Raw genomic sequence first — 15,975 nt, 5'->3', positions numbered from 1 at the left:
CACTTGTTCTTAAACAGACCAAAAAAACCCCACAGTATTTCCAGCTGGATCCTCAGTCTTTTTCTCCAGACACGGCTACATATGAGTGTTGGCTATTTATAGAAACCAACCGGATACTCAAGTGATTAAATAGGAATATGCCGATTTGAGGTTATTTTAAAGAGGATGAGCTATGAATCTCAAAGGGAAAAATGTCCCTTTACAGTGGAGAGTTGTAGGAGGCACCAATTTTTAAAAAATTTTTTTTAAGTTTAAATTCAATTTGCCAACATACAGTAAGTACATCATTAGTTTCAGATCTAGTGTTCAGTGATTCATCAGTTGCGGATGACACCCAATGCTCATCACAGCGCATGCAGGAGGCACCAATTTAACAAAGCAACCAAACTCAGTGTGGTTCATAGGGAAGTTGGTTAGCACATGCCACCTTCTGTGATGCAATGTGACTGTGTAGCACTACCCATATGAAGGGTCCTTTCCAAAGCTGCATCTGATCATGCCTCTAGACCTAACCCGTTCAATACAGAAAATTGGGGCAATACAGGGACAGGTGAAATGATATGAGGAAATACTCAGAGACAAAACCAGACTGTGGCATATTCTTTAGGACAGCTGACCTAAAATCTTGCAGGGACAAAACTGTAACGTAAGGGGGTAAGGAAAACACAAAATTCTAGAGAGCGGAGGAGTCAGGGGAATGGGCCCAGGGTGGTAGTGCTGGTAATGGTGAGGTCCTGAGTCAGGGATCACACAGGGATCTGTCTTAGTACCAGGCTTCATAATTCACACATATCTATCTTCTTCTGTATCTATCAAGTATTTCACAATAAAATTGATCAAAGAATATTTGGCTATTAAAAACTGTCCCTTGACTTCAGAACATCAGCATTCGAGTATCTGTTCTGCTAACAACTAATCCTAACCCTGAGAAAATGACTAAAGCCAGTCTTCCTTAGTTAAACAATGGTATTGGAACACATGCTCTTTATGCTCCCTTTAAAGTTCTTAAAATTCTTTGGTTTTATTAGAAATTTATCCCCCTCCTCCCCAAGGTATACCCTCACTTCTGGGAAGATGGGTATAGTATTAGCCAGGTATTAAAACAAAAGCTTAAAAACAAATTATACTCAATACAATCTGAAAGGAAATTTTAGAAATTTCTCATTTTCCCAAATAAGAATTTGACAAAGCAATGCCCTTCTTTTGTGTATGTGTAGAGCAGTTTAACCCACAGTAAGTAGGCCCTGGAATAAATCTCCTAATGGAATCTAAGGAAGTCCCTCACACAGCAAAGACTTCTCTACTACTGGTTCAGGAGATCAGTGTGTCAACAGAAGCAAAATGAGCTCAGTATTTACTATCAGTTGAATTCTCCCAACCCATCAAGACTCCCCTTGGAGAGCTATAAAAGTACTAATGACCTTTTCCCAAAACAAACCAACCAAGTTCAAGGACCCCAACTTTGAACTGACATCCAAAGCAGCTTTCTATTATCCTAAAGGCAACAGAAATGAACGACCATCAAAAACTGGACACTATGGCAGGTTTGTGACCGGCCCCTGTGAGAGGAGTCAAGCTCACTGCAAAGATAAGAGACGTTACTTAGGTGTAGCTCATTACGCTTCGACAGAGCCCAAGCCTGAGTCATGAAACCTTCCAGACGCTGAGATTAACATATTACAGCAGATACCGATCTCGTTCTTTTCTAAGGAAAGTGGTCCTTCTCAATTTAACATTCATACTTTGAGGAATAAGATATACAGATCTCTTTGATGTGGAAAATCAATTAAAGGCAGCAGGAGATGAAGCCCTTATCTCTGTTTAGATTCCTCCTTTCCTTCCCAACCACCAAATATAAACATGCCCAGGGCTCAGATGGCTTCCCTCCCTTTGAGATCTGTCCAGCTCAGGATTTAAAGACCTTCTCCATGCGGCCCACTCCTGAATTTCTATGTCGCGCTCCGGTCCCCCGTACCCACTCAGTCTCCGGTACTGTCACTTGAATGTACAGTTGGCATGTCCAACATCCCCTCTCTAAAACTGAACTCCTGTTTCCTCCATCCCAATAAATGCTGGGGTCCCAAACCCTGGGTATTTCTCAGCCCCTCCCACCTCACATACGGTCTGTTGGCAAACGTTGACAGTTCTACCAGGAAGATGCATCCAGAATCGGACCACTTCTCACCAGCACTGTCTGAACCACTGAAGCCTCTTGCCTATATAATCACGATTGCCTCCTAACTGGTTTCTCAGTTTCCACTCTTGCCTCTTTACAGTCTGTTTTCTACATAGTAGCGAGAGTGAGCTTTCCAAAGCACAGGTTAGATCAAAATCCTCCCGAGATCACCCATGTCACTTGGAGGAGTCTAAAATCCCTCCCAAGGCCTACCGTGAGGCCTCTGTCCTATCACTGTTCTCCTAGCTCACTCTGCTCCAGCCACCTTGACCTCCTGGCAGTTTCCCAAACCCGCCCAGCAGGGCTTTGCAATTGCTTCCTGTCTGGGACTCGGCCCCTACCCTTCCCCCCTCAGGCACCCCTAGGGCTGACTCCCTCGCTTCCTCCAGGTCTCTGCTTAAAATGTCACCAGAGACCTTTCCTGACCATCCTAAGATGCCACTACCACGGTTCCTCTCTCTAATGCAGGTTTCTTGTAGTATACACATTACACAGGTATTGTCTTATGCATACCCCATTGACAAAAACTTTTGAGTCTTCTCTGAATATATGAATAACTATAAAGGATACACACTAGCACATAATATATTATGAATTTAACAGAAAACATACACAAAAATAAAAATTGTGAAAGGAGGAGATTTTAAATGAAACCGAAAGCAGCTTCAGCGTGTTCTCCTTGTACCTCAGTGGCAGCGTCTCGCCGCCCCAGGCCGTGCACCCCCTTCGGAGACTACCGTACTCAGGACTGGCACCTGCACTTTCTGTCCTGATGCCCCCTCATCTGAGATATTCCCACTTCCTTCAAAATACTCCTGCAGTTTCCTGTGATTTGTGAAACCAATGTCCTAGGGGCTCTAGACAGCATTGTGTGAAAATGTTCAAGGAAGGAAAGTACCACGTGTGCTGGCCTCCGTCCCTCCTGAGATATCAGGAACACATGCTTTGAATTACCATGAAGGTAAAAGCTGTTACTCAGCTCAGAATGAATCAGGTTCCTCTGTGATAAGGAAATCCCAACATTAAACATGCAGTTTTTTTCCTCCCGGACACTTCCCCCAAGAAATTGTTATTGTTTATAAGAGAGCTGAATCATAGGAACACATGTACAAAAGAATCAGAATTTTATGGGCCTTATAACAACAACAAAAAAAACCCTTTCAGTCAATAGCTACTTAATAGGACAACAGATCAGAGTGTCTTAAGTCGTCTACGGCCATACCACCCTGAACGCGCCCGATCTCGTCAGAGTGTCTTAAGTCTTTCCAGTAGGACACTCACAAAAAAGCTTCATTAAAATTGTATTTGAGGGGCATCTGGGTGGCTTCAGTTGGCTGGGCGTCTGCCATTGGTTCAGGTCATAATCCAGGGGCCCTGGGATGGAGCCCCGCATCGGGCTCCCTGCTCAGTGGGGAGCCTGCTTCTCCCTCTCCCACTCCATCTCCCTTTGTGTGCTGGCTCTCAGTCTCTCAAATAAATAGATCTTTTAAAAAAAATTGTATTTGAAACAAAATACTTACGTGCCCCAATGTACTTTAATGGAACAAGTCTTCTGCATTATACCAAACCCCTGCATCTCTTCAGTGTCATCAAAGTAAGAATTTAGGAGTCCTAACCCTTCCGGTTCAGTATATAAGTCAATCTGACTAACTCTGTAATCCTGGAGAAAAAAAAAAAAAATCACACATATTTAATAATTACACCATGTACTTAACTTTACAATAAGCTCATTATCCTTTTTTTCAAATAATTAAAATAAATTTTGAATACACATACATTTCACAGAGCACCTGCAGTCTATCCCTTCCCCGTTTTCAGCCATGACTTAATAATACGTGGTCTTACGGGGCAGCCATGTTGCTTTAGCCATCTAGCTCTGTGTTACATTCAAGCAAAAATCCCCAGAAATGTATTTTTTTTAAAGATTTTATCTATTTATTTGACAGAGAGACACAGTGCGAGAGGAAACACAAGCAGGGAGAGTGGGAGAGGGAGAAGCAGGCTTCCCGCGGAGCAGGGAGCCCGATGTGGGGCTCGATCCCAGGACCCTGGGATCATGACCTGAGCCGAAGGCAGACGCTTAACGACTGAGCCACCCAGGCGCCCCAGAAATGTATTTCATTAGAGTTCTGGAACATATTTATTTCTCTCATCCTCACTGAAATAACTGCTTGGCTTTCCTTGGTGATTGGAGTGTTAGTTGCTTTACTCGGACATGACCATGCAAGTCCAGAGGTTCTCTAGTCCATAGAGGGGCTGCATTTGGGGCCTTCCTCAACTGCTGTTTTATGCCTATAAACTCCCTGTGGTAACTCTCTTTGACTGTGGACCAAACCGCTATGTTGGTTTGGTCTAAGTTGTGAAAGCAATGGTACACATTTACGGTGATTTACAAATCTCTGTACTATGGTCCGTGTACCATGCCCTGCACATCCTGCCCATCAAACACTTCAAAGGTCTCTGCTGGTTGAGTGCCTAAGTGCTATTCGAACACTTGGTGTTTTTATTTTAAATTTTAAATAATTTTAAATAAGTACTGAACTTGGTGTTCTCTTGCTGAGCTCTGTGAATTGAGATACAGAAGAAATGACACTTGGGTAGGTTCAGGCGAGGCTCTCTTAACCATTACCAAAAGGAACAGATTTAATAAACTAAAAAGGTGACCTCTTCAATATGTTGTGATTTATATTCATGTTTCAAGTAACCATAAACATAATCTGTAAAAAAAAATAAATCATAATATATCAGGACCATGGATGTACCCCTATCCTTTAACATGACACCATTCAGAAAAATTCATCCCAATAAATCAGCAAGTTATAAACAATTAAATGCACAAAAATGCTCATCCTGCATTATTTAAAACAGTAACAAATCTAGAAACAACCTTAAGTTCCACGGAAAGAAGGTAAAATAAATGATGGTACATCATTTCTTGGAAACCCCAAACCATGTAGTAGCATGAAGAGCATGAATTGCATTAAGTTGGCTATTATCAGGCGAAACAGGAGGCCCCTCTTTACCAACATGCTGCACTTCCCTTACCCTACCATCCCTGAGTGCCTCTAAATCCCCACCCGTCAGAATCTGACACAGTTACACATCAGCGAGAGATGTTGACCAAAGGGAGTGTGATCTTCAGGGAAACAGGTATGGAGAGAGAAAAAGGATTGAGGGCTTCAGTTTTTTGTTTTGTTTGTTCGGTCTTGTTCTGTTTTTTCCTTAAGTGGTGGAGCCCAAGGTGGGGCTTGAACTCACAACCCTGAGATTATCATGATTATCATGATTACAACTACAGAAAAAGCAGACTGGAATATGGTCAAGACAGCAGAGAATTCAGAAAAATTAAGAGAGGATATCTCATGATGGTGGATTGGGATTATATGTTTAAATACGGCTTTATTACCAATATTAGTCGAGCCATAAATAGAAAGTGCAGGTGAATTATCCCACTGACTATGACATTTTTAAACAGGGATCCTCATGTCTTCTGTAAGATTTATCGTATTATGTACTTAAAACTATTAAAAGATAAATCATTTAGAATACCAGTGATCACTGAAGTCACTCAGAAATGTTGACTTAAGAATCAAGTGGCATTTTCCTCTGCCAAAAACTGTTACTCATTCTCACTCATTCTCATTTCACAACACTCCTTATCTTCCTATTCATGAAAACGCCCAACTCTGTTACACAAATGGGGTTTTAATCTTCCACTCAGAAGATACCATTGCCTAGGTTTTTAAAGGTAAAGAATCATCAAATCTCAACAGCCACACAGAAAGACAACTTCCTCATCAACAAATAAGGAACCAAGACATTTTAGCCAGTCCCTAAAGTGACCTCAACTACTTACTGTTCTTAAACCTACTTGAAACCCCAGAGTTGAACTTTCAACTGGATTATTTTGGGATTATTTTTCCAAAATAGAATTCCTATAAGCCACTCAAGGTAATCAGAACTCACACAGCAACCAAAAAACAAAGTAAAAGAAAAATCTGTTCATATAGAATTCATCCAAATCAGGTTATTAAGTAAAATACACTTTGGAGAACGGATGGGGGACAGGAGTGAGAAATTAACCTTCAAGATTTTTTATGAAAAAAATGACTAATCAGTTAGAATGTTTCTTTTCTAATTCAAGTGTACGAACACTTAAGTTATAGAAAATATATTCATAGAGCACCAATCAAGTATTTTTCCCAATCACTTATTTCATAAAATGAACTTTTCTCTCAAAGAAAGAATCATCCCTGGCATTCAATAAATACTTGCTGAATGAATCAATGGATTCTGATTTTCCCATAACGTACCTGGACCACATGTCTGATTGAACCAATCACCATGGGCTTAGCAGACTCTGCCTCCTCACTTCTTTCCAAAACATCTTCTATACCCCAGAGACCAGAGAGTTCCAATTCTCCTTCTTCTAAGGGGATGGAGTGTCCTTCAAAATTTGGTTTCTCATAGAAAATCCAACTAAGAGTAAAACACAGCGAAACTATTAGCTGGTGTTGGTGAGAGAGGTTTTGATGACTCGAATATTCTAGCCAATAGCCTCCCCCCACCCCGTCCTCTGCTTCCCTCTCCTTCTCCCCTGCTCTTCTCTTTCTCTCTCACATATTGTGGCCAATTATCATATATATACTGGCCAATTCTCTAGTAATTAAAATGTATAAGCTCTCTCTAAAACTAAATTTACTGGGCATAATTAAGCCTCTGAAAATCCAAAAACCGTATCAGGATCTTAAAGAACTTTTGGTATCAATATAAACATCGTAGAGTCACTAACATTCTGTAGAACGGTCAGTTGGCAAACAGTTATAAATGGTAATACATCAGATAAATGGACTTTTCCTAGAATTCTTTTTTCTCCTTATACGTGTAGAAAACAATTCTAGAGGGATTTTACTTATATTCTAGAACTATATCAATGGATATATTGATACAAAGTACCATATGCATGTTAATGGAGAGCATTTTAAAGATATCCTTCCCAACAACAAACAACCAAACACTAAAGAAAATTTCATATCAATATATGACAGTGCTGCTCTTAGATGCTTATGCTTTTAAGAGAGAAGCCAACAAAAGCTGGAAAAAAAAAAAAAAAAGAGCACTGGGTGCCTGGGTGGCCTAGTCGGTTAAGCATCTGCTTTTGGCTCAGGTCATGATCTCAGGGTCCTGGGATTGAGCCCCACATCAGGCTCCCTGCTCAGCGGGGAGTCTGCTTCTCCCTCTCCCTCTCTTTCTCTGATAAATAAGTAAAATCTTAAAAAAAATAAAGAGCACTATTATATTAAAAACAAAATTTATACAATATTGGTTTTTAGTGTTATTTTCGGTCTTCAAATTTAAGAACAAAAGCTAATTATATTTTTGTGATGAATGTGTTGAATACATAGAAAAACATTAAAATATCTAAAACCTAACAGGAAAGATGCTGCATATATAATCAAATGAAAAAAAAAGCAAACCTTACTAGTTTTTTTAAACCACAAATGTCTAAAGCCCAATCTTCTTTATTTCAAACAAGATTGGTATCAAAGATAAGTCCTTTTGCCAGATAAGTGATTTATTAAAAATGGCTTTTCTTAATTCAACTTCCTGTGTATTTCCTAGAAGCTGTCAAGCTGGTAAATATTTTTTTCACCACTTTCTTTAATCAAAACCATCAGTTGCTGAAAAGTTGGAAAATAAATTTTAGGTTAGTCATTCACAATGTCTTTTCTTATAGAACATTTAAAAATCTACCAACATGACTAGCACAATTCTTCCCAACCTCACTGAAAATTCATAAAGCAGAAGTGTTAGTGAGGACTCCAATGTTCGGTACTCCCAGCCAGTGTGATGTGGGGGTATATGGGAAAAAGAAAGTTGTACTGCTGCACGTGCCTGACTTTTCTAGCATAAACAGGCATCACCTCTATAAAGCAGAAATGTGGTTAAAAAACGTAATTTCTTAGATATGAATTTCCTGTAATACCCCTAAGACTAGTATTTTCTGCCCTTTATATTACTAAAGGCATAATTTTAAATAAGTACTGAAGACCAAAAAGGTAACTAAAAACATAAAACACAAACCCTCTAAAAATCAGGAACAGAGAGCACCATTCTTACCATCCTCTGACGACCTTGACGATTACCACCGGAGAGAGGCTCCAAGAGCTGCAATCCTCAATGTCACTGAAAACTTCAATGCACTCATCAGAGACATCCGAGTCCCTGTAGATCACTACCTACAAGAAAATGGAAGTGGCAGCAAATGGTTGAATGGTATCAGACCAAAATAAAATCTAGGCTAGAAACAGAACATCATCTTACCTTTCCAGGTCGGGGATTGATTTTATTTGTAAGACTTCCTCTAAGTGTCTGTAATCAGATGAACAAAAACACAACAAATTAAACTTTGTGTAACATCCTGCAGAGTTTCTCTGCCCATGATCAGTTAAGATCATATTTATTTGCCTCATAATTCATCAATTTTGAAACAATCCACCGTCATCTGTGCCAAAGCTATATTAAAGCTCCCTTTGAGTCTGCACTATTAAATTGAGAGGCTTTTCTCCTCTAAATGTGCATTTTTAACCATAAAAAAGACTTAGAGAAAGTATGAAACACTTTGTTTCCCCTTTTTACTCCACTTGGCTTGATTTTTCAAGGGATTCCACAGGGAAACTATATATTCTGTTGTCAGACTCATCAGACTGCTCTGGAATAAAAGAAGTGATCTAAGACTTATTAAAAAGAGAAAAGAAGGCTGTAATGAATGGGAAGTAGACCAGTGGAAATTTTGTGTTTGAGAGAAATACCTAAAAATCTTCTGATTTCTGAGTGCTACGGGCTGATTCGGTTTTGTTTGTTTACAGCAGTGGTTCTCAAAGTGTGGTCCTGGGGCCCCTGGAAGATCCCCAAGAACCTTTCAGGAAGTCAATGAGGTCAAAATGCTTCTCGTAAGAAGAAGAAGGTATTTTCCCTTTTCAGTCTCCTTCTCTCTTTCACTCTCTCACAAGAGTGCAGTAGAATTTTCCAGAGGGTCCAGGACATGTGATGACACCACTGCTCTGATGATTAATGGAAGGTGTGCTCGTGTGTTCTCATGCTCTAAATTTTTCTTACTGTTAGCTTCTAATATAATCAATTCCAGTTGGCATTACTCATGTGAACAAAAGCTCTTTGGGGCCCTCAATAATTTTTAAATATAAAGGTGTCCTGAGACCCAAAAGTTTGAACATTTTTGAAAAGGGGGATCTGAACTTCTGATGGGCACACAAACATATGTTTTGAAAGAGCTTCCAAAATGATATTCTATGCTAGGCTTGAGCCAAAGCCCACGCAACAAACGGAAACAGGCTGCAGTACCCGTTCAAATGAGGAACAGGGCATGGTATCTTCTGGTGGATTATGCTGTGCTGCAGAATGGTCTACACTGGCCAGACAGCCTAGCTCACAGTGTGGGCAGCAGGAATGCAGAGGCCCCCTCCTGTTTTGGGGCTAGCAGAGCTGCCTTCTAGAACTTATATTCTGCCTTCCTCATTCACTGTCCTCTCTCCATTTGAGTGTCACGCTTGGTAACAGAAAGACACACAACTCACACCAAAAACTCAGTAAAAAAAAAAAAAAAAAAAAAAAACTTCTGGAATTCGGATAAAAGAAGATGGAGAAATCATAACGGTTCCTCAAAATCATATTTTGCTGCCCTTTCTGCAATATTAAAGGAAAGATCCCATGTAGACCAAAATTCTTTCTGCCCCAACAGCTTGGTAGGAAAAACTGTTTCCCTGATGAAACTTCCAAGTAAAGAGAAATGACTTCCTGAATTGCATGGGATAATTATCTAATGCTACATCTAATGTAAGAGTGAATCTTACATCACAAGAGAAGGGTTAGGAATAAAATTTCTTGGTGGGGCTTTTCTGAATAAATGAAGCAGCTTTACAGATCTTCAAAATTCTAAGCAGAGCATTGAGCATTTTTACACAGAACTAGGTAAGAAAAAAAAACTTGTCTGTCTCTGAACTCTCAAGGTACCTTACCTACACCTTTCAGAATACAACATATATATTCATAAGCCTTAAAATATGTATAGCTTAGTTTCCTCACTAAAGTACCAATACCTTGAAGACAGAAATCTTAGTAGTTTTCTCCTTGGCCCCTAGCAGTCCTTTATACACATAGTAGGTTTTCAATGTGATAAATGAATAGACAACTATCATTCACACGCACAGCCATTTGAAAGAACATGAATTGCTCATCACCCCTCTCTCCTCTCATTTTATAAATACCCCCAATAAATGGTAATATGTTGCTACTTACGGTTGTATCTGATAATGACATTGCAGAAAAAGACATGTTTGGGTCAAACCGGCTGGATTTGAAAAGACCCATGAAGTCCGTGTCGCTATTTCCATAGTTCAGCAAGTTCGGCTTAAGAACACTCTCAACACGATTAGCCTTTTCCAGATCATCACCGTTCTTCAGTTTAGAAAATTCAGAAAATTTCGTTTCTGGCAAGTGTAGGTTGCTTCGTGAATCCAGGTCTTCTTTGGTTTCCTCTTTGGGCAGGTATTTCTCCATGTAGCTTGCACTTTTCAAACCCAAAGGAGACGCATTTGTTGAGTCGAAGTTGAAGACCTTTACGTTGCTCGGTGGAAGGTTTGGCTGCTCTTTGTCTGCACCGCAGGGCGGGGCACTCTCAGCCCTGGGCGGTAATGCCGAAGCCCGAGAAAGAGAAGTGTTCTGAGGAGTGCTGAAAGATGTGGTCATGGTACTGACTGATGTCACAGAGGGAGAAAAGATTTTGTCTTGCGGTAAAGAAGGCAGCATGCTGGAAAAGAGTGCACTTTTTTCTAGCCTGGATCTCTTGACTCCGCCATTGGGTACATCTTTGTTCTCTTTGTCATTTGTCTCCGCAACCGTCGAAGGTTCGTCTTTCCCATTAGTGTGAGTGTACAAGGACTTGAACAGGATACTCTGCTCGGTGGATGTGCGTTTGGGCCTCAGGTTGGATTTTGTGTAAAGGTTCTGCATCAGATGTAAAGCTGGTGACATTTCTGGCTGGCTTTCCTTCTTCTTCCCCAAACCAAAGGTAAACACATTGGGATCTAACACCTTTTCTAAATTGTCCTCATGAATCGGAGGCATGACAAAAGGAGGGGCAGGTGAGTTGGGCACCCTGGCCTTCTTTTTCTTCTGAGGCACACAGATGGTGCTGTCCATCTTTTTGATAATTTCGGTGAATTTTTCCATATCTGAAGAAGAATCAAATACACTGTCATCACTACCTGCAGAGATGTTCAAAAGACTGGCGGGGCTGGCCTGCCCATTCACAACATTTTCGTCTGGACTTTGAGGAGTTTCTAAATGATCTCTGCTGCCAGGGTCAGCCTTCAGGGGTTTTCTATCGCCCTGACTTTGAGCCTGTATAGGCAAAGCTTTCTCAGATTCTGGTGGCATGACTTGTGGGTCAGATTTTGCTGCATGTTCCTCTTCGCAATGAATGTGCTTGGATGAGGGGCTCTCATTGCCCAGCCCTTCCTCTTTCTGGGGAGCACAGCTTGCAACAGAAACCACTTCAAGGTCATGGTTGTGACAGCTTGGCAACGGTGCTTCTCTAACTTCAGAGCTCTCAGAAATGACCTGGGAGCCCACATCTTGGGTGCTCTCCACAGGGAGCATGAAGGACCGGACCTGGACCAGGACCTTGGATGGACGCTCCATTCCCACAACTTCTGGGCTGTGCTCTGTGGACAGAGGAGGAGGGCTCGCTGCTCCTCCTTCTCCTCCTCCTGTGGGTTTGGAGGGTGGTCCTTTCTCCTCATTTTTATGTGACACAGGCAGAACACATTCATGATGATTTTCTGACACTTCTAGATCAGTGCATGGAACATTGCTTCTGGGAGCTTGAACATGTGTGTCTTTGGGTGTGGGCTGTGAGAGAGAAGGCCCGTTGGGTGACTCAGATGGGGGCTGTGAGTCAGAAAATGTATCCTGTGGCTTTGGTCCGGCTGTTGGAGGGGAATCTTTGGTATCAAGAATGGCGGGAACGTCCTGTGCTGGATCAGTCATATTTTCGAGTGCAAGTCTTTTGCTGTCTGCAGCCTTTGAGTCATCCTCTCCTAAGGGCTTGTGGTCCTTCACAGGAATCAGAGCAGTAACCACTGCTTCGGAAGGGCAGCCAGCATCTGTTTGCATTTCTGCTCTATCACCCTGGTTAAGCAGAGAACCAAGAGCTGGACCCTCGGTAGGCTCAGCCTCCATCCCTCCTGCACTGGGGCTCCCGGCTGCTGGTGGGATCTCCTCCTCCATAACTTTGGATTCTGGCGAGGTTTCCTTCACCAGCATACCATTCTGGTGACTATTTGGCATTACTTTCTTTTCAGATTGCTCCATCTCTTTGGCTTTTTTGGCTAAATTCAGCTTCGCCCTCCCGACAAAGGTTTTATTACAGGTAGGAGTGTTCCTTGTGCCTCGAATGTCAGCATATCTTGGGCTACTGTTGGCCCGTTTGTTTTCAAATAAGGAGATTTTGTTGGCAGTGTTTCCTTTATGAACTGGCTGGCTAAATGGATTATGCTCATTTCCCAAACCGTCAGGATTCTTAGGAGTTTTAAGATTTAGTTCCACATGTTTGGGCTTGGCCGGGCTGCACAAATAAAGCAGTAAGATAAAGTTATTGACCTAGTTTTAAAAAGTGAACATACCAATTTATTATAAAACATTTATTATTATGAAAAGCCAACATCTTTCTGGTAAGTAACATTTGTTTTTTTATGAGACTATTTTAAAAACAATCCTAAATACACTATCAACTATTTTTAGTGGATGCTTTGCTTCTGTATGATAGATGAGAAAATTTTATAGCTAAGAAAGTCAAGAGGTGGGAGGTTAGCAAGTTTATCAAGTATCTAATATGTGAGCACAGTGCTCAACGCTAGAGTCAGAAGACATCTTAGGGCTTGAAGAACATTAGATTGAATTTATATATTTAATGTACTCCCTTATTTTAAGTATGTAAATGATTTCCCCAAACATCAATTGTGTGTTTTTATTTTATTTTTAAACATTATTTCAAAGGGCTAGATTACAAAAATATTTATCTATTATTTACCTCTTTGGATATTTTATCCCCTTCATCTTCCTTCATATAACTTTACTCTGATTATATAAGTGTGTTCACTACAGAACATTTGGAAGATATAAAAATGAAAAATCACTCATACTCCTACCACTCAAACAATTTCCCTGTTAACATTTTAGTATAGTCTTCGTGTATACATACCAAAATATTTTTAACAGAATTGGAATTATTCTGTTCATAGAGTTTCAGATCTTGTCTTTAAAAAAAAAGATTACTCTTATATTTCACATTTTTCATTTTCAAGTTACTAAAAAATTTGAAGTTTTCCTAATGTCTGCATAAATTTTCATCATATGGATGTACCATAACTTACTTATCAGTAAATTAACTAACTCAATTGTTAGTTAAAAAAACTAACTCAATTGTTAGTTTTGTCACCTTTTTGGAGGCAAAGGGAGTCTCCCCTTACTCTAGAAACTATAATGTTTCTTGGTTATTACTCCCTAGTGGAAATCATAAATCTTTGAAGGTATGCACTGTTCTCTTTCTGAGAAACAAAATGTTCTCTCTATGACATTCACCAGCCCTGGTCCTGGCTCTTACACTGATTATCTATGTGAGCTTGGTCAAGTTAACTCACTGGACTCGCTACCTTCTCTACCTGGAAAAGACAAACTAGATAGTTTAGAACAGAACTGGTCCTCTCCCCACCCCCATCTTCCCCAAGGAATGGCTGAAGGGATTCTGGGGGTTCTCTTCAACAGTTACAGTGCGGACAATAGAGCTGGAGGGCCGGAGCTGGGGCCAGCCCCCCTCCTTTCAACCAGAAGCACTTCTACTTATCTGTTTCATATATCACTTTTATATAAGTTTTCCTAGAAGAATGGGCTCCAAAGCTAAACACAAAAAAATGTCTGAACCATGGGCCTAGTGGTTTCTGAAATGAAGAGATAATAACCACTAACAATCACTGATTGACACACACTTGACAAACACTCTGCTTGCCTAATGTACTATTTTATACGTTCTCTTTTAAGAGGAGGAAGTTGAAGCCTAGAAAAGGCAGGTAATTTGCCAAAAGTCATATGCCAGTGAGTGACAGGGCCAGGGTTTGAAACCAGGTGTTCTGGTCTCAGAGGAAATGCTCCTGACCACTCTACGCTCCTACATCCCCAGACCTCAGGGGCCAAATCTGGTTCTTTCCAGCTTTACCTATTCAAGAAGTCAATGAATTAGCATGAGATCTGAAGCAATCATACTTTGGAGGCCACCTTGATAATGAAAAGTAGAGACACACAGAAATCTCATGCTGCCTCCACAAGGATTCATTGACCTTCAAGAAAGAGGAACCTTTTGAAGGAACAGGCAATAGGACTTTGGGTGAGACACCTTATCCCTCTGGATAAAATGAGAAGACTGAAAAGACTTGAGAAGTCCTTCCCAAATATGGCATTAGGAATTTAGATTTTTATTTTTAGGAATTTGATTTAAATACTAAATTTGATATTCTCTCATGAATTTCTCTTAGGCATTGCTTTCTCCAGTATCTCCATAAGATAGCTAGGCTCCCTCATGGTGGGTGCACAGCTTAAATTTAAAAAGAAAATTAATTTACACACACTACCTTGAAGATTAAATTCCAAAACCAGTGGAGTAGAAATGGAGAGCTTACAAATGCCATCAGCTAATGAAGGATGTTCACATACCAGTACATATACATTTTTAAAAATTCTCACTAATCAGCTCAAGGAACAGTCAAACATCAAAGTATATCTTACTATGTAAATGGAAAACACCAAAGGTTAGCCAACAAGCTACCTTAAGGACAGGAACCACATCTGCACATTAAAGATTTACACCAAGATCAAAATATATTTTACTACCAAACTTTCTGTGTTATTAAGTTCTGCGACTAAGAGTCACTACAATTAACCTAGCTCAAACTGATTAAAAGGAAGGCTTCTATAATTCATGTTTAATACCTTAATACCTTTATTATAATGTGAGAGGGGAAAATAATCTGGTGTCTTAAAAAGCCATGGCTAGGAGAGGAAAATTTTCCTTATTCTAAATATACCATTGTTAAGAATCTCAACATTCAATACTTGGTACAGAATTGAAGATGTAATTTTTCTAACAGGATCAAGAAACTTGCTGTATGTCCTTTTTCAGGGAATATAAAATAATTTTAACTAAAACATCAGACGCAAATTGTTTTTAAAAATAATCTGAATAACATTTCTTCTTGAAATACAATCAGAGGAAAAAAACTGGGGGAAAAATCCATTAAACAGAAAAAAACTAGAAGGAATTAATTTCCCATTTCAATAGTTTGCCAATTCACCAAGCATGAGACCCTGTGGAAAACACAAGCCAAATGCCTTGTAAAGGGAAATTTTTTTGGTAGAAAATAATCGGCACAGAGAAAACGTTTGATTTAGTGCTTGTACCGAAAACAGCACATGAAGAGTTCATTATAAGAACGTTTCCCAGGTTTGTTTACCCTACTCCTTGTAACATTTCTGGTTTTTCCACTGGCCTTCTGCAATTGGAAGGCAGGTAAGGCATCCTTACACAGCTCCACAGCAACATTTCTCTAAGCTCACACTTAGGAGGTTTGAATATTCAGTCACACTGGGCCTTCTACAAATAATGGGCATCATTTACTCCGGTTACTTCTCTGACACAGCTGTTACAGAATAAATAGCTGGCTTTATCA

The 15,975-nt window shown here is 40.1% G+C and overlaps 1 protein-coding gene across 2 annotated transcripts in view; it reads right to left on the bottom strand.

The window, feature by feature from the left end:
- The window catches only part of CRYBG1 (crystallin beta-gamma domain containing 1), a 202,014-nt gene that overhangs the window by 30,832 nt on the left and 155,207 nt on the right, over window positions 1–15,975 (bottom strand). For both annotated transcript variants that reach the window (XM_073893718.1, XM_025863329.2), the window contains exons 4-8: window positions 10,493–12,821; window positions 8,501–8,548; window positions 8,297–8,415; window positions 6,490–6,655; window positions 3,697–3,836 (exon numbers count right to left, since the gene is read on the bottom strand). In XM_073893718.1, coding sequence (XP_073749819.1) covers window positions 3,697–3,836; window positions 6,490–6,655; window positions 8,297–8,415; window positions 8,501–8,548; window positions 10,493–12,821 — 2,802 coding nt within the window. The remainder of the gene's footprint in view (window positions 1–3,696; window positions 3,837–6,489; window positions 6,656–8,296; window positions 8,416–8,500; window positions 8,549–10,492; window positions 12,822–15,975) is intronic.

Source organism: Callorhinus ursinus, unplaced genomic scaffold, assembly GCF_003265705.2.
Source record: "Callorhinus ursinus isolate GAN/ISIS: 27379988/994484 unplaced genomic scaffold, GSC_fseal_2.0 scaffold6, whole genome shotgun sequence".
Lineage (NCBI taxonomy): Eukaryota > Metazoa > Chordata > Mammalia > Carnivora > Otariidae > Callorhinus > Callorhinus ursinus.
This window is presented reverse-complemented; position numbering and strand designations above follow the sequence as displayed.